The sequence below is a fragment of the Mycteria americana genome, chromosome 1, assembly GCF_035582795.1.
Source record: "Mycteria americana isolate JAX WOST 10 ecotype Jacksonville Zoo and Gardens chromosome 1, USCA_MyAme_1.0, whole genome shotgun sequence".
Taxonomy (NCBI): Eukaryota; Metazoa; Chordata; class Aves; order Ciconiiformes; family Ciconiidae; genus Mycteria; species Mycteria americana.
In genome coordinates, this window is record NC_134365.1 from 207,397,299 (window position 1) to 207,416,880 (window position 19,582).

Below are 19,582 nucleotides of genomic sequence, written 5' to 3' on the forward strand. Positions count from 1 at the left end.
GCTTTCTTTTTTCTTTTTATTTTTTAAATTAAAGTGGTGACTGTATTTTAATAGACTCAGTTCTCCAAAGTGTTTGAGCACTAAAAGCAATAGTAAGCTTATACCTGCAACAGAGAGAGGACTTAAATGAAAATAATGTTTAATGTTATTTTCCATTACTTTTTTATTTCTCTAATAAAACGAATCCAATAATGTGCCTGATCTCTCAAAAGAGAAATTAATTTCGGAATCCTATACCCACTTCATGCAGAAACTATATTCAGTTTCTCCTGCATGGTCTTCTCATGACTTCACTGAAAGCTAGCATTTAAATAGAACAGTATTCAGTAAGAATAAATGTACGTATTGTCAACAGCGAAATTCATGGGTTACATTATCTGGCCTTTATCAAGAAGGTCAAACTAGGTGACAGCCATATCTACTGTTTCCAAATTCTCTTGCTGAAGGTGCATCTGTCTAAAAGGGCACCACCTGAATTTTTTAGCCAGGTTGGACTTGTTTGTGCAGCCTAAAATCTGATGAACTAGTAAAAACAGCAGGCTGAACTCCAAGTTATATGATTCTGATTTGCAAAAGCAATCAGTGGAAGAATTCTAAGGCTTGCAACATCACAGAAAATGAAGTTATTTAGTATGACCTCTATTTAACAGCTTAACAGACATAAGACCACTCACACATACACACAAACAATGGAATTGTGTATATGTAATTATTTTTAGAATTAAACTTACCATAACTTTGAGCTTTTGCAATCTCAACTGCCAGTTTCTTCTACACCACTGACATATTTGCCCAGCAAATAACTACTGATGGACTTAATCAGAGAGGTCAAAGCCAAACCAAAAATAAAGATGTTAAGCACACAGGCTTTCCTTATAAGAAGTGGTTGAATTGCCACAATCAATAGAAATCCACTGGTTGTCTCTGAACAGCATGCTATAAGCATTGATTAAAGAAATTATCCTTTTGACCCTTCCCCTTTTCTTTAAGGAAAAGCCTGACTGCATTACTCAGCTCCCAATGTGTTTCTTGGAATGAAGCAAAACATAACCTTGGAATGAAAATTGATTCATCAAACAGAGGCAGACTGAATAAAGAGTTAAAATACTAAACTTCTGGTAATCAATCTTAATACTATTACTACCAAATCACTCACTAAAGAAGGAAGTATTCAGTCTCTAAAAACCTGTAAATTGGCTTCAATTAACTGTACAATCAAAAAGCTTGTATCTTGATTAAAGAAGGAAATTAAAGTCATGAATTTTTTACTGTCTCTCTCCTGTTGTTACTGGGTGACACGACCACCAACGGTATATCTAGTGCTACTAGAATGAAAAATAGGTCACAACCTAGAGTATAAAGAAAGCACATAACTCATGACTGAGATTTCTTCCCTCTCTTTATGATTTTTGTCACACTGGCTAAGCTGCATAAAGTTACTCTGTAAAGACTATTAAAAAAACCACATGAAATAACTTTAAATACAAAAAGTTCCAGAATCAGAACTACAATCTTTAGATCTCAAGCACACCTGATAATTTCTACTCTGAAAGAACAGAAAATTCATGCTATACGAAGTCCTTGACTGGATTTATACAAAATATCTAAGTCTAACACTGCTATACCTTTTCATTCCAGGGATGCATCAATGACTGAAATTCTATATTGAACACTGAGAATTTTAATAGCATTTATTTCTTAAAACATGTTTGTGTGTTATAATTCTGACTTCTGATTAGAACAAAATCATATACCTTTTGATGTATGTATCCAATTGTATACCTATGGGCAAATAAAAGGTTCACAGACAAGTTGAATACATCTTTCTGTAATGAACACATATACTGAAACTATTTGCTCTATCATCATATAGTAGGGAAGTTAATTAAAGCATTCGAAGTTTACTTTAGTTTTACACAGCATAGCAGTTAAACAAAGCTGGTCAACTGGAAGAACAAGTCATAAATCAAAAAGGAGCTGTGTATAGCGAAGAACAACTTCATTTCTTATTCTGGTGTTCAAGATGAACCATAACTGCAGTAACTATTTACATAAGGAACAGAGACAAAGATATTAAAAAAAAAAAGCATTGAACTTTAGGAAGTTTGTAAAATACTACAGTTTATTGACACTTTTAAATGTCTAGTAGAATATCTGAAGACAGACAATGGTACAGGCTTGAATTCTTTGTTAGTATCAGTTCCTCCAAGAATAAACCATGACAAATTCCTTTACTAGCAGACCTGCACCTACATGTTTCTTGTTTTCTTGTTTCCCCACATCAACTCCTGTTGGTCAGACACTCAGTATTCTTCCTCATCCTGCTTAGCCTATGGCAAACAAAACAGCCACCTGTATTTCCTGAGCAAAAAACACAGCACAAAACAAGCCTATCCCTCCTCTTAGGCTTCTATATCAAGCCTAACTTGACTATTGGAAATAAAGCAGTAGTGTGCTAGTTTTGTCACTGAAAAGCATAGTACACTGTATTGTATAGGCATGCAACTATAATTTCAAAAACTGTCATTACTACTTAAAACTAAGCTAAATCATTACCTGTTTTATTGCTTTTGTGGAACAACTTTGTTTCAACACAAGGGAGAAATGAAGAAATGCCAATTCTGCATTATTTTTCAGTTCCTTTCTATTTCCGTCTCCCTATAAGCCCTCCCTCACATTACTTGCTGTATGAATTTGTACCTTGCTCTACACTTCAGTTTTGCTGGTAGCTGTGCTTCAAGAACTTCCAAGCTGTTCAACAAAACCACCCAAAAAACCCCCCAAAACTGTGCTGTGGATACAGTTGTGAACAAAATTATATGATTACCCTTTTCTTAATAAAGCTTGCACTTTTTATGATCTATTCTACTGATGCAGATCATCAGAACATCTGAGATTTTTGCTTGCACAGGTGTACTTACAAAACTTTTGAGGACAGACGAGTACTTACTCTGATTTTACCTGGACCTGTAATAGTCAGTCACATCAGACCTACTACTTGTGCTGCATAAGCACGCTAGTTTCAGTGTTAAATATCCCACTTAAAAATAAAACAACTCAGAATATTTGTCAATACCCCACTTTAGATCTAAACCACTCTGCTTTTGCAAAAGTGGTTTTTTTCCTCCATTTTATTTTTAGATACGTTGATCAAATTATTACTGAGAATAGTTTCGTAAGAATATTAGAAGTCACTCATAGGTCAGTAATTAGTTGAGCGCAGTATGTTTTTCATGTAGTAACTTTTGAATACCAGGTGTACAAAATTTACACTGTTAATAAACTAACACTAATATTCTGATTCCTCATTAAAAGTTGTCTACACTAAGATGTTGATTTTGTGCAGATTTTAAACCCTGTTAAAGGCTTAACAGGCTGAAACTTTGTTGAGCGCTTGTAGGCTTAAAAATTAGACACTTATATGCAGTGACAAAAATCCAAACTGTCTTCCTCCCAACACTCTTCCCAAAACCCACAGTATTTCAGGTCTTCCAGTTCAGCTAGAGGTTTTTCGCTGTGATAAATTACAAGGAAAACAAAATTCTATATAAAGGTAACAAAATTTGGTTTCAAAACAGCTTTATTAGCATACTATCCACGATAGCATAACACATCATACTGGCTAACAGCTCAATTCAATGACCAAGATAGTTTTTTAATTAAAAAGAAAAAAAAAAAAACCCAAACCAAAAAACAACCCCAACAACAACACCCTAATACCAACCAAACCCAAACAAAAAAAAACAAACAAAAAAACAAAAAAAACAACCCCAAGAAAACCAACCACAAAACCACCACACACACACCTTGCCGACTTCAGCTGAATTTAGTTCACACATCAAATTTGTAACTGCAGCAAAGCCAAGTTTACACATACTGTTAGAACTTTTTAAAACCAAGCTCAGACCTTGGAGTATCAGCCACAGAACACCTACTGGACCACAGCTGAGTATTATACTTATCCAGCATTAAAGTACATCTTTTTTCTGTCTTTTTAATTGCCAGTCCTAAGTAACTAAGATGTGTATTGGTGGGATTGGAAGAACCATTGTGTCACCTAGTTCAGTTTCTGTGCAACAGGAAGGTAGTAACTCTACACAGATGTATGCAATAAAATTTCTTCAATTTCGGTTTACAAGCCAGACAAACACCAATGCTTTTAAATATTTTTTTTCCTCCATATGGCTCATTAAGAATTGCTTTTCCCCTGCCATGGTTTAACCCAGCAGGCAGCTGAACACCACACAGCCGTTTGCTCACTCCCCCCTAGTGGGATGGGGGAGAAAATTGGAAAAAAAAAAAAAAAAAAAAAGGTTAAACTCATGGGTTGAGATAAAGACAATTTAACAGGACAGAAACAGAAGGGAAAATAATAATAATGATATAAGAATATACAAAACAAGTGATGTACAATGCAATTGCTCACCACCAGCTGACCGATGCCCAGCCAGTTTTCAAGCAGCAGCCCTGCTGTCCCCCTGGCCACCTCCCCCCAGTTATTTTTTTTGTTCAGCATGACATCATACGGTATGGAATACCCCTTTGGTCAATTGGGGTCAGCTGTCCTGGCTGTGTCCCCTCCCAGTTTCTTGTGCACCTCCAGCCTTCTCACTGGCAAGGCAGTATGAGAAGCTGAAAAGTCCCTGACTTAGTATAAACATTGCTCAGCAACAACTAAAACATCAGTGTGTTATCAACATTATTCTCATGCTAAATCCAAAACACAGCACTATACCAGCTACTAGGAAGAAAATTAACTCTATCCCAGCTGAAACCAGGACAGTATCCACCCCTTATTCCATACCATCTACATTATGCTCAGATCCCACACTTTCCAATACATTCCAATTAATCACCACCACCTTTCCTGTCTTTTCATATATAGACACAGCTATCATTCCCTTGGTCTATGGGCCATCCCTCTAAAACGTCCGTTGAGTTAATTTAGTCCATGACTTCGGGCTCCATCTGTCATAGCAGTCCTTCAGGGCAGGAGAGATGGTGTGTGTGGTCTTGGCTTGTTGCACGCTGAAGCCAATTCTGGTTCCATCACCACTGTGCTTGTCTGGTTCTACCATTGCTGCACTTTGCTCGGTTTCATCAAAGTTCATTCTTCATTAATCTGGGTGATTCTTACTGAAATACCGTTGATACAGCATATAGTGACCATAGTAGTGATGACATACAGTATTATATAGCAATTAACATCATACCATTCAGTTCATTGGCTACTCTCACCCAAAATTAAATCCCCTTGAGGTACACATCGGAATTCCCCATCCTTTCGCATTATCCACCAAGTGTACCCAGGTCCTTGAGCAAAAGCAGTCCCACAAATGGGCTTGCCTTTGCAGGAGTAACCCAGACCATCTTCCCCAGCGTATTTTTTATGTGCACTACAGGGACTTTATCTCCTTCAACAGTGCGTAAAAGTTTTGATTGGGCAGGGCCAGGTCGATTGACAGATCCCCTAGAGTTGACTAACCAAGTGGCCTTTGCTAAATGCGTATCCCAATGTTTCAACATCCCAGCACCCATTGATCTCAGTGTAGTCTTTAACAGTCCGTTGTATCGTTCGATTTCCCTGGAGGCTGGTGCATGACAGAGGATGTGATATACCCACTCAATGCCATGCTCTTTGGCCCAGGTGTCTATGAGGCTGTTTCGGAAATGAGTCCCATCATCTGCCTCAATTCTTTCTGGGGTGCCATGTCGCCACAGGACTTGCTTTTCAAGGCCCAGGATAGGGTTCCGGGCGGTGGCATGGGGCACAGGATATGTTTCCAGCCATCCGGTCATTGCTGCCACCATTGTAAGCACATAGCGCTTGCCTTGGCGGGTTTGTGGGAGTGTGATACAATCAGTCTGCCAGGCCTCCCAATGTTTATATTTCGGCCATCGCCCTCCATACCACAGAGGCTTTAACGGCTTGGCTTGTTTGATTGCACTGCATGTTTCACATTCATGGATAACCTGTGCAATAGTGTCCATGCTCAAGTCCACGCCTCGATCACGAGCCCATCTATATGTTGCATCTCTTTCTTGATGGCCTGAGGTGTCATGGGCCCACCAAGCTATAAATAATTCACCCTTATGTTGCCAGTCCAGATCCACCTGAGCCACTTCAATCTTAGCAGCCTGATCCACCTGCTGGTTGTTTTGATGTTCCTCAGTGGCCCAGCTCTTGGGTACGTGAGCATCTACGTGACGTACTTTCACAACCAGGTTCTCTACTCGGGCAGCAATATCTTGCCACAGTGCTGCAGCCCAGATGGGTTTGCCTCTGCGCTGCCAATTGCTCTGCTTCCATTGCTGTAACCACCCCCACAAGGCATTTGCCACCATCCATGAATCAGCATAGAGATAGAGCATTGGCCGTTTTTCTCATTCAGCAATATCTAAAGCCAGCTGAATGGCTTTTACTTCTGCAAATTGGCTTGATTCACCATCTCCTTCAGCAGTTTCTACCACTTGTCGTATAGGACTCCATACAGCAGCTTTCCATCTCTGATGTTTTCCTACAATACAACAGGACCCATCAGTGAACAGTGCATACTGCTTCTCATTTTCTGGTAGTTTATCGTACAGTGGGGACTCCTCAGCATGCGTCACCTCCTCCTCTGGCGATATTCCAAAATCTTTGCCTTCTGGCCAGTCCATAATTACTTCCAAGATCCCTGGGCGACTGGGGTTTCCTATCCGAGCCCATTGTGTGATCAGTGTGACCCGCTTACTCCACGTAGCATCAGTTGCATGATGTGCAGAGGGGACCCTCCCTTTGAACATCCAGCTCAGCATCGGCAGTTGGGAAGCCAAGAGGAACTGTGCTTCAGTACCAACCACTTCTGAAGCAGCTCGAACCCCTTCATATGCTGCCAATATCTCTCGTTCAGTTGGAGTATAGTGGGCCTCAAACAGTATGCAAGTAATATATTCACCTAAATGAAAAGCTGCTAGTCCTCACAAAGTGCAAATGAAAAGACTGTTTTATGAAGCACAATGTGACAGCACCAGTTGCTACTGCACTGCAGTCTGTATATCTTTGTTTAATAAAACTTACTCTTTTTGGACTCATCAGTTTAATAAAGTAATTGCTTACACAAATTTGCATCTTACTTATTTTTCTGCAGCTTGCAAAAGAGACAAAAGATTTTTAGTATAGGAAGACCTATACAATAAAAGAACATGTGCATCTACTTCTTTTACAGAAGGTGTATCCTGCAGTTGACTATATGAAGAGAGACAAAGTATGTGCATATCTACCCTAGGTATGGTAGGTGAGGCTGGAATATCTTTATCAACAGTGGGTATGTAACTGAATGGTTAGTATTCTAAGCTCTTGTAACTTCATATCACAAGTGCAGGTAAGGGCAATACAGATCAAATATATTTATCTGTAGAAATTGGATAGAAGCTAGTTATTTCAGCGACTTATGAAGTAAAAGCATCATGCATTAGCAAAATCATAAGTATCTTTCATATAAAGAATTTCACAAAGTTATAAGCAAATTATGTGCACATCCTGGCAAAGCAAGAAGCATCAGCACCAGAATCTCCTGTATTTCAAATAAATTCCATACAAACTTGTGCTGCATGCACAAAACAAGAGCTCAATGGCTTCTTGTGAGGATAAAAGAATTCCTCCCATACATTTATTTACACAAAATTTATCCATTACAAAAGCCAGCCATATTCACTTTATTGCAACTCCCTCAACTATTTGGTAAGTTAGCTGTTACCTCGGCTTAGAAAGCACTTAAAATCCTCCCCCTTTAGTTTCACAGAGCAAGCATTTAAGGCTATTTTAAAAGGGCAAACCTTGGCACAGACGAGGGTCTACATTCCTACTCCAATAGGACTGTAGAGTGTACGAATCAAAGTCCACACGCAACCTCAGAGTTGCTCACCATCACAGCATAAACAGGATTTAAATTGTAGCCCTGAGCAAAAGCCACACAAATAGTTGCACCAGAAGAAAAAAAAAAAAAAAAAAAGGCCCCCTTCTGCCTCCCCCTCCCTATTCCAATGCAACCTTAAAAGCAGAAGTTGGACAATAGGTACCACAACTATGAAACTGAATTAAGATTAATTTTTCCTGGAGACATTACCACGTACAACTGACATTTAATTCATTAAGAAAACAATGAACTGTCCAAGTTCCTCAACAAATCTCTGTAATACAAAGCTGATCATGTCAAGACCCATTTAACAGTGTAATAAAAAATAGGCACAAGTTTGAATTGCAAACTATTTTTTAAAAGAATATAATTAAGACTTCCTTTGACCTTGTTAATAGGGATGCTAAAATGTTAATTCTTAACTAACTGTATGCTAAAGTCTGTTTCACATTTTCTCTTCCTTATGCCTAGTCAGTGACTAAATTATCAGGATATTGTGAAATATCCAATAGATTTTTTCCAGTTATTAGTCATTACGGTTAAAAAAAAAAAAGCCCACAAGCATACAGATTATAACAGTTCTCATAGTATTACAAATCTGAAAGTTCCTATCCCCTGTTACCTAGTAATTATTTGGTCCCAATATCTTAGGCCTGCTTTAGAATAGTTTCAGAATAAGATTCCTGTAAAAAGTGAAAACCTGAAAGACCAGTTATGAAAGGGAACACTTACCTCAATCCAAATGTTTAACTCACTGGCTAGAAGAGTTTAAGTGACATACACAGAGAGAAATTAAGCGTGCATGTGTTTAGGGATAGAAGGTAAAAAGATGAAACGTGGCTCTACACTGACAATAACACATGTATAATTATGTGAACAGCAGCCTAACAAAAAGGTCTCAATCTATCCATACACGAACTAGAATGCAGGCAGTTTTAGCTTAGTCAAGCTCATGCGTACAAAGCCCTGTAGCCATGGGATGTGCTATTAACTGTTTTCACTGAAGACTGGAAGTATTTAAAACTTTTTCTTGTTAAACAAGTATAATTCATCCTGACCCAAACACCAGCACAGAAGTCAATGGACACCTAAACTCTAATTAAAGCACAGTATAACTCTTTTTTTCTACAAACATGTTTTTCAAATATATACAACACTGGCCTATAAAGTTGGGCATAGAACATCCTTCCAAGCCCTTTCACCTTTTCTTTGCAACAGCCTTTTATATGTCAGACTGCACCTTTTTAAGTATATTTCATATCCTTAACTCGTGCAGACTTGGTTACTCTGACAAAGGTTTTATAAATAAAAAAAATAAAAATAACCACTGAATTATGTGTGCATTGGATATTTAGGTCTACTAACTATATTAACTATACCATCAACATAGTTAGTAAATACGGAAAAAAATTTCTCTTTTACTCTATTTCTCACCATTCTAAAGAGACTATATAAACATCGGAATGAAAGTAATTGCAGAGGACTTGCCAACTAAGTTTTTCAAATAGGAACGACAAATTAGAAAAAAAAATTTTGAAAAATTAGATCCTATGAGAAAATATATCTGTGAGGGAGTTGTGTTTCTTTCCTTGACCCAAAGAATTCCACTTTGCCTATACAACCTATGCTTGTTTGCTTTCTGATAATGTTTTATTACGTCATAAACGTCTAATTTTACAACGTATCCGGAAAAGGCAAAAAGTGTACTTAACATTTCAGTTACAACAGGTAATCAGAAAGGGAAAGGCATCCTTAAAGCAGTAACACTATTTAAATAAACTTGTGTAGTGCAGACAGACTTCCAACAAAGCTCTCCACATTGGAGATAAACTAGCAATGGTAAATGACCTTTACTTGACTTCCCTATAAACAGATCAGCAGAAAAAAAAATGGCTTCACAATGTGAATGTAATAATCAATAACTAAACTTAACGACCAACACTGCTCTAAGTTACCAAACAGTATGTCAGAGACTGAACAAAAAGGATCCGGTCTTTCACTATGACACATCAAAGTCTCATTAGTGAAATTAAAGCAAAGTCCAAGACTGTTTTCAAGACAGCTTTGTTTCCGTAGCAACTGGCATGACTGACAGGCAGTATACTGGTAAATGTCTTACTTTACAAGGCAGCTTTATATTATTAGCTTGACTTAACCAGCGATTTAGAAAACCTAGCTATACTTGCCTGAAACACAGCCTGAAGTAACTTAGTCAAAAGCCAAATAAAACAGCAGCACAGTGAATCCCAGAAAACAGACTCCAAGAGGTACTTCAGGAGGCCATGAAACAGCGACACAGCCTAGTCACGCCTTTCAAAAACTCCTGTTCTCCAAATAAAACTCCAGTTTTATTTACCAAAAAAAAGCTACTAAGTACCACTTTCATAATAAAGACAAATCTCCCCCATGCTGTAAATTCCTACGTAAATGCTTAACAAAAAATATATTTTATCTGGTAAATTTCTGAATATAGCCTTACATCAAAATGAGGTTTAGCAAGCTGTTTGTGAGAGTACGTCCTGCCATTACATGGCAACTATCTGTTAACATTCCAATACACAGCTTCCTCCCAAGAATTTTGTTTCACATTATGCTAACCCCCAGGCTGTCAAATTTCCCCTACAGACAATTCTGTCTTTCTCCTGGGTCAACTATGTGGTATCCTGACCACGTCCTAGGAGCATCTGCCAGAGGACTGCTACTCACAGAAATCTCCTGTAAATTTCCTGCCTTCTACCAAGTGAAATTCTCTTTAGAATTTACATGGGAAACCGAGTCATTTAAATATTAGGGTTTACAGAATCATGCCCAGCTTGTCTGGTGGTAAAGAAAAAAAAAGAAAAAACACACCTTAAAAGAGGGGACAATGTTTACACAAATAGTGAAAGACAGTGAGTTCCACCATTAGTGAGTTTTATTGCATATGTATGTTTGGATTGTACAAACAATAAATGCAGAGATGTTGGAATTTATAAAAATACAAGAATACAAAATTAATAGGAGAACTGAGTAGCTATCAGTTTCAAAAGGTTAAACTAAATCTAATTACATCATCTGAATTTGTTCCCAGCTATGAAGATAAACACATGCAGTGGTCTGGCCACATATAAAAAGAAGAGAAACATCTCTAGTTTTGGCTGACAGCTCTCTATAGCTGTTTACCTCATTTTTGTTTTTTTTTTTCTTTGGTTGGCTGCAGGGGGAAGTGTCTAGTCTTAATCCAGAGCCTGACAGAAATTGCTTGTAGTTAATATCAGACTAGTTTTAACAGTTAATCTTTTATCTCAACCCTGAGTAACACATCTTGCTCTCCTGGGCGTCATCCAGTAACTGCTTACGTCTGATATGTGAAAATGTTTCTTTGGGAGCAAACTAGGAACTCTGCTTTAATTTTACATGTGACCCAATTTAGCCCTGCAGTTAAATATTTTAGCATTCTCAGTGCTAAGAAGTTACTTTCTCTGAAAGTCAACTGTAAAAATGGATAAACTGAGTGAAAAATCCACTTTGCTTGCTCTGTGTCAGCTTTTAAAAATGTGCAGCTCTTGTGCCACAATTGCAGTGGGAAACTGAGCAAACTATAAATGGAGGTTTTATATTTGGAATTTTAAAGCTACTGATTTCTTTTCATTTCCAGAAGAGGAAAGACAAGAGAGTAAGAGATGAATCTGGTAAAAGTAGGTATGATTTTACCCACCTATGCCACTGATCAGTTCAATTGCATCTACCCATTAGAAGTATTTTTTGCAAAAACTGCTGGGGTAGCGCCTGTCTTACTTTCATGGGAACTTTCAAATTAACATCCTCTTATTATTTTACTGCTTTCTATCCAGTGGGAATTTCCAAGATGTGACTGACGGGTTACAGATTACCCTGTGCTAGAAACCAGATGACTACTAAAAAAACCACAACTATAATTCTTCGCCATCTTCAACATACGCAAGAAGAAAGGCAAAAGGATAAGAGAGTCCAAAAGACACTCATCTTGATTTATATCAAATTCTTGTTTGTCTTTAGAAGAGGTCAAGACCTGAGAAAACAGAAGTGGTTCCATAGCGGTGTAATTGCTTCCACAGAGCCTGATGATACTACTTTTAACCAAATGCAACCTGACAAAATGTTTAATAAGCAGAATTGCAGAAGCATCTTTTTTAAACATGAAATTCTGATTAAACCTGTATCAGAAGCCTCTTACTACTGATCAGAGAGGTTCTAAGATTTCTCATTATAAAAGACTAGTGAATAAAGATCTCAGTCACAATTATAGCTTTCAACATAATATAAAGTTTTCAGACCACAGTAAGACAAAACTGATCTCAAATTTGATTCAGGAGATAGGAAAGCATTGCTATAAAACAGTATTAGGCATTTAGAGCATATAAACCACATCTATGCCAGTGTTCTCAACAGCTAAACCAGAAGTAATTTTGACCAATTCCATAAGGGAAGCTGAAAGGTTTAGTTTTATATGTTTGCTACTTGAAACAACTGTAGTTTTCCTCCTTAATGAACACTGCGTTAATACAACCTTATTTTTCCAAGTACGCCGTTGCTTTCTCTCTCCATTGCAATATTCAGATCCTATTTAGATTTGTAAGAATTATATTCACATTATATTTCCTACAGCTGGCGCATGCTCCCCTACAGTATTAGAAGCTCTCAGCAGAGGTTCAATCCAGTGCTTTTTAGAGGTTATGGGAAGATTTCAATAGGCACTAAATCAGACACTATAAAGCACAAAGATTATTTTTTTGAGAGGTATATTGAAAGGCAAAACCTACGGGAGAAAGAAAGGTACAGATCAACAGCCGATTTAAAAAAAAAAAAAAAAAGGAAATCCTCAGAGATAATTTAATTAACTTACAACTAACTGCCACAGATCCTGTATTTTTTCCCAGTTTATTTTCTTCTGAAGATAATAAATGCCAATATGCTTATAAATAAAAGGAAAGCACATTAGTGAAAACCACAGGGTATGTTTTTGGTATACCTGAACTCACATCTATTAAACTGTTTTTGGAATAATCTTATAAAATGATCTTGTATGGCAGAGTATTGAATGAATGGATATAATAATTTGCAATTTTTCCTAAGCAAAACAAAACTAAACACAAGAAAAGCACCCTGTGCCATTGCTTTCACTGATGCCCACCCACTAAGCTGGCTGCAAGTTCTCTGAATTCAGAGGGCTGAAGATGTACTTTCATCCTCCTCCCCACTCAGTCTCTGCTAACACAAATAAGGCAGGTTTGCCCTTATTCCTCCTCCGCCCTTTTAAAGATACAGAGATCTTTAGTACAATTGCAAATTCAAAATAGTTGGTATAATTGTTCCTTCACAGGACTCTTCAAGTAAGAGGTAGAAGGAAAGACATACACTTAGTAGTACTATGACTGTCTTCCAAGACAAAAAAAACTTAAGTTGCCAAAAACATACCACAGCATGTTTTACTCTAAAAGTATTTTAACTAATATTTCTTTCCTCTAGCTACGTTCTGAAACTCACAGTGCCCATCTTCCCCTGCACAAATCTCATGGTATTTTTTTCTGTAGATCATCATTCTTATGAATATTTTCATAAACAGCCAGAAATCATCAATATAAAAATGAAATTAATTTGACATATTACAAATAAAATTTAGCAAACAGAAAAATCTTCAACTGCTTTTTAGCAGTTTGTCACTAAAAAGTGACAAACCCATCAAAAGCAGTGTCTGCAGTTCTGGTTTCCAACAATACAGCTCTTTTCATGACAAACTAACCTGAACTATAGAACCATAAACAGAAGAACTCACATAAACTGATGATTCTGAATATGCATTTCCCCAGTAAATGAAGGTATTCAATAAAATATGCAACTGCGGCAGCGGTTTTTGCAATAAACACCTTCTGCCCTAGAAGACTAAGATTACTTTGGTGGGGTGGGGAGGAGAGGAAGAAGAAGGGAGCAGATGATATTGGTGTAGTGAGTGGTTCCAGTCAGGGGCAAAAATGGGATGCGAAAGAAATGTAACAGCATTGCTGGATATTTTTCATCTATGATGACATGAGGGGGAAAAAAAAAAAGCATAGCAACAAACTTCCCTGTTATCTTAAAACAATTTGGATTCATAACAGCCAAAGCCATACCTCTGTATAGAGCACATAAGAAATGTGTAACAGCGATCTGTTTTTAAGGTTTCTGCCAGATGGGTAAACACCTCAAACACACCCACAGATACTAACAAAAACCACCTTGGCCTCCTCCAGGAAGTCATTCAACACTTCACAGAAAAAAATAGGAAGTTGTTGATAAACTGCTTGCAAGAACTACTTCCTGTAGGAAAAATAATTACAAGACTTGTTTGCTGGACAATCAGTTAATTTTTCCTTTAACTACAAAACGAGAAGAGGTACTACACAAGCTTTGTAAGAATTAAAAGCATAACACCAAGTTAAAACGATACAAGAGAAATTCTAAAATTGAGCGAGACTTACTTTTTCTTTCTGCAAGTTGTTGTCTGCTACTCCCATGGCATATTATCTTTTGCCTAGAGAGCGATCCCCTATCTTTCTCCATAGTTCACTGAAATGTCAACCAGCAGCTGGCTAACAGGAAGCGGTTAAAAAGCAATGCAGTTGACATCGCCACACAAACCAAGTGAGTCTTTTTTTACTGCATGTTTAAGAATGGGCTAAAGTGTACCGCACAGCAATGCTGAGATGACTCAGACGTGACCACTTACTAACCAGGCAAGTCTTAACTTATGAGTTCTACTTAAGTAGCAGTTTCAGTAAAAAATAGTATTACTTTTACCAGCTGTAAAGCAAGCATGTCTTAACTCACCGGCCAAAATCATCTGCATTTTCACTAACGGAAAATTATACTCAGGAGTCCTACTCATAAGTGAGACAAACGCTAATGAGTGGAATTCTGGCAAATCGTGTGTTGGGCATTCATACATAAAGGGGTCTATTTATCTAGATGACAGACTGATTTACAAGAGTAGTTTTGGTTCAGACCCTACACTACCGCTCTCACCCTCTTAAGATGTATAGATACATGTCTGGTGTATATATAAAATATCTGGCCAAATAACTCTGTGCATGGATCTTTATATACAGACAAGCATTTTCTCTCCTATACACACTATTTTTATTTCTTTGCACAAACTACTATGCTTGCAGTGCTTGACCCATTGATTAGTGGAAGTGACTGTATTCCAGACTGTATTAAGTACGGTACTCAATTTTATGTTACTCTGTTTGCACTGTAGTATATTATGATAACTGTAACCATAAGGCTTACTGACATCTGGAAAAAATCTAATACTGTTACCTATTCTGCAAAGATCTTTCTAGAGCCTGATTACCAGAGTGTTCATGGAATGGGTACAGAACAGAGCAAATGGAAACAAAGAGCAATGCAGCCAATCCAACAAAAAAGCTGAATACTTGGAAGAGACACCAAAAATCTGCATATGGTAGAAGGAACCACGTTAAATGTATTTAGCATCAGGAATCTCGGTACTTACACTTTAAGCAAATGTTTAAGGTATAACTAGACAAGATGTGAATTTTAACGGGCTTGTAGGTATGAGACAGAACTTATCACTCAACACTGAAAAAAGCTTCTGAAATACAAGCTTGCTACTCAAAAATAATTCTTACATTTCTTTGGATTTTGCTAGTACTTGAAATGTTTTTTACAAGACTTCATGAACTCCAATGAAGTTGGTGGATCTCACCTGTAGACAGTATTAAACAACCTTTTAGGAACAACAAATGTTCTTCAAGTGTGAACAGAGCCTTCAGAACTGTCCTTATTAGACTCTCCCATACCACAGCATCACTCAAGGAAAGCCAAAAGAAAACAGCCCATTAAGCTGTTTAAAATCTCCCAAGGTCAGCATGTGACCCAGCAGGGAGAGGTTCAAAAAGTACAGCCTTTATTTTTCTTCCTAACAACCTGGTTTGTTTCCACTCCTTTCCCCTTCAAGACACATCCTTCACAGCTAGCAGCTCTTTCAATCATTTACTTTGGATGTCTGCTTGAGAACAAACGATCTTGCTCATGCAGATGAGTTTGCCAGACTTGTGTGTACTTTCCAGTCTCAGGCTCTTTATTGTTCTTGCTGAAACCTGACTCTTTGAAATGGATACCAGGACACCAAGAAAGGACAAAAAAACTCGCAGAAAAAAAGGAAAAGATTTTTTGCGGTAATAATGAAACTGCAGAAATGGTAATAATGAAAAAGCAGAAAAGCTTTCCAAGAACAAATCTTTCACTCCAATTTCACCTGAATGTGCATAATTAAAAAAAAAAAAAAAAAAAAACAATAATAAGAGCATGAAGACATTTTGCATCTCAAACTGTTCTATTTTCTGTAGAATTGACAGCATTATCAAAAACAAACACTTGTGATAGTAAAACTTAAAAATCAAATATCTATTTTTCATGCTTCATAAGCTGCTCTTTAAGAGCTCTCACTAGCACAGTCAAAACAAAGTTTGCTTTCCATTTCAAAACTCAGTCTGTGCTTTCCTCAAGGTCCAATGAGCTACAGCTCTCAAATGGCATAAACTCACAGTTCCAAAAAAATTCTATTTGTGCCCGCTGAAGAGCTCACATTCTAGAATATGCTGGTTTGTTAAACTTGACCAAAGAAAATGTCACATCTTCAAAATCTATAGCTAATGCTCATTTTCACATTCCTAATACAGAATGATTGTTTTCAAAAAGAAACCTTTAGGCTCAAATAATGCCAGACAACTGCTGTAACTTCTTTTCAGTTAAAAAAAAGTGATGCTAATTTCTCTGTATGGAAACACCATCGCTATAGGAACAAGAAACAGTTTTAAGAAGTTCTGCAAGTTCCATTTTCATTGCAGACAATGTAAATTTGTTTTTGAAGCTACAAACTCAACTACTTCAATCAAATGCATATATTAATGACAATGTTTTAGCAAGAAAGGTAGGGATAAAGATGTTTTTCTTGGCTGAAACAAGTTTTACATAAATAACACACTGTGCTGCCCCTCCCTTCTCCCGGCCCTGAAAATTACATATAATGGGTTATTTAGAGACTTGCAGTTAAATAAAATGTTCAAAATATAGTCAAAATATTTGAGAGCAAATGATGTGTCTTGGTGGGCATGCTTTCAGAAAGAAGGACAAGCTCCTGGTTTTTTAGAAAACTACACAGCGTAAAAGAAAATGCTCCTGATGGATTAGGTGTCAGATGGCTGGCATGTGTAACCTCTCTTCAGTTATAGAAAAGGTGATACTAATTTCACTGTGTGAAAAAGCTACAGCTGTAGGAACAAGAAACAATGTTAGAAGTTCTGCAATTTCCCTTTCACTGCAGGGAAGGTAGATGAGTTAAGAGTTACAGACCCAAATACTGCAATCAAACACATATATTAATTTCCTCAGGAGTAGAGAGTAGGCAAAAATGTTTTGATTGCATACTTACACAATTGTCTTTATTCAAAAAATAAGAAGTCCTGATATTCTCACTACAATAGTTTCTAAAGTTATTCTGTATTTTTACATCTGTATCATAAAAATGAGGTAAAATGTATTTTGACCTGCATGAGAACTCTGGCAAGATTCAGCATATCCAAAAGTCACGTTGTTTAAAAATCACTATGCGCACTGCACCAATTTTCAGTATACAATATAATGGATAACATTCTTCAACTAAGATTAAGATAGGATAAATATTCACAGAGTACCATATAGTTTTCAGAAACAGCAGAGTTGATATGGGAGAAATACTGAAGTGGTAGTATCTCCTACTTAAAATCAGGAGCATGTTTTTAAAAATATGTATTTTAAACACAATGAAATTTACTCAAATTCAAAGACTACAAAAAAAACCCCCACACCAAACCACCAGAGATACAGCTAGCTGAAAACAAGTTTTACTTACTTAAGAAAGTATCTCTGTCCAGATGGTGTCTTAGCCATCTCCCAACCTGGTGGCAAAGGTACATCATCAGGGATCTCAAATGAAGACTGGCGGAGATGTTGAGAAGATGGAGCTCCAGGTCCAGTCACTACTCCAGAGGGTGTAAGTGTCCCCGGAGAAACAGCTCCCAGCTGCAGTGATGCTGGAGAGGAATGAGCTCGGACATGCTGAGGGGTCAGGGCGCCTGCTGTCCCTGCATCAGTGCTGGCCTGCCAGGAGTGAAATTATTCCCATTAAGATTCTTATATTTCAGCAGAAATGCAGCTGTCAGAAGACATTTCACTTTAAATGAATCTTTCAGAAGAAATTCATAAGTTAGTCATTCTAAAGTTCTGCTTACTTTCTAGTTGTTACTGTTCAAGAAAGCCTCCAAGTAGGTTGGTTAATTAGCATCACAAATGCTCTTGTGCAAATCAAGAAATACTAACTCTCAGTATGTGTTAAGAGCCTTTAGTTTTATTTTGAAAACTAAAGTTCTTACTCCTTGGTGCAGGGTTAAGAAAAAAACATGCCCGCAGTCAGCAGACCTCATACAGCATACTGCATGGTTCATTACTGGACTGCATCCACCCATTACCATCGCACCCACTTTCTGCTGGAGGAGTTAATTTCCCACTCTCCTTTTGAAATGGAGGTGTGGGGGTGCAAAGACACCCACACATACACCCTCTGCAGGGGTTTAAATGATTACACAAGGAGAAAAGCAACAAAGGAATGCCAGCTGACAGCAGTGAGTTCCAACGGAGGAAGACTCCTGAACTGAACCATTAAAAAGCCCTATACAACAAGACCAAACACAAAATTTCCTAACACCATGCTTTAAGGGTATTGGGAGCTTATAAAGAGTCTGTCCATGCTTTATCCAAAGCAAAGCCTTAGCCAACTGTTGAACCAGTCAGTCAAAAGTGACTCACAAAACCATTCACCAGAGTTACCAGTCATAAGCACATAGAACTTCTTTGCCAGTAGTAAATACGTGTCCACTGTGAAACAGAAAAGGCAGCTCTGAAAACTGGATTAAAGTAATATTGACTTTTTAATATATATTTACTAATTAATTGATTTTATAGATACACCAGAACAACATGGACACCTATAATAAGATGCATGTATCAGCCCTTGCCACACCTCTCTCTACACAAGGTATTGCACCATACATAAGGCCCCATTTATAGACTCTTATGGAGACTGACAATTCTGTTTCACTACATCTGTATGCAAGCACATGCGAAGTTTCATGTATTAAACTGGAAACGAATTAGCTTACATTTAAACAAAATACGCAAGTTGCAAATTAACTGGATTTGAGGCATTGTAATTCTTGAGAAACAGGGAGCATTACAGAAACTTAAAGACCTTATCTGTTGAACAGAATATTTTTGTGGCACAACTAAACAAAAAGGAAAATTTTATTTTAAAAACCAGTCCACAATGAAACAAATGATTCTCTGGCTTCAGCTTATTTCAAGTTTATGTGTTAGGAACCACTGACTGGCACAAGGAACAGTGATCCAACTAAATATGCATTACAGATGAAGAGTAACATACACAAGCAAGATAACGCTACGCTTAAAAGTACAAGTTGTATGAATGTCACACACGTTAAGTGCATTTCAAATGCGATAGCTATATTTAACTGCAGTTACTGTATTTAACAGGACACAGCACCAAGTGTTAGCTGAACGTATACCAGTTCACATTTGTGCACAATGGAACTGCGATAAGATTTGCA

General features: G+C 37.4%; 1 protein-coding gene across 8 annotated transcripts in view; it reads right to left on the reverse strand.

Annotated features, from left to right (window-relative positions):
* Nucleotides 1-19,582, reverse strand: part of YAP1 (Yes1 associated transcriptional regulator) — a 90,753-nt gene that overhangs the window by 68,470 nt on the left and 2,701 nt on the right. For all 8 annotated transcript variants that reach the window (XM_075491043.1, XM_075491047.1, XM_075491049.1 and 5 more), the window contains one exon: nucleotides 17,812-18,059. In XM_075491043.1, the coding sequence (XP_075347158.1) occupies nucleotides 17,812-18,059 (248 nt within the window). The remainder of the gene's footprint in view (nucleotides 1-17,811; nucleotides 18,060-19,582) is intronic.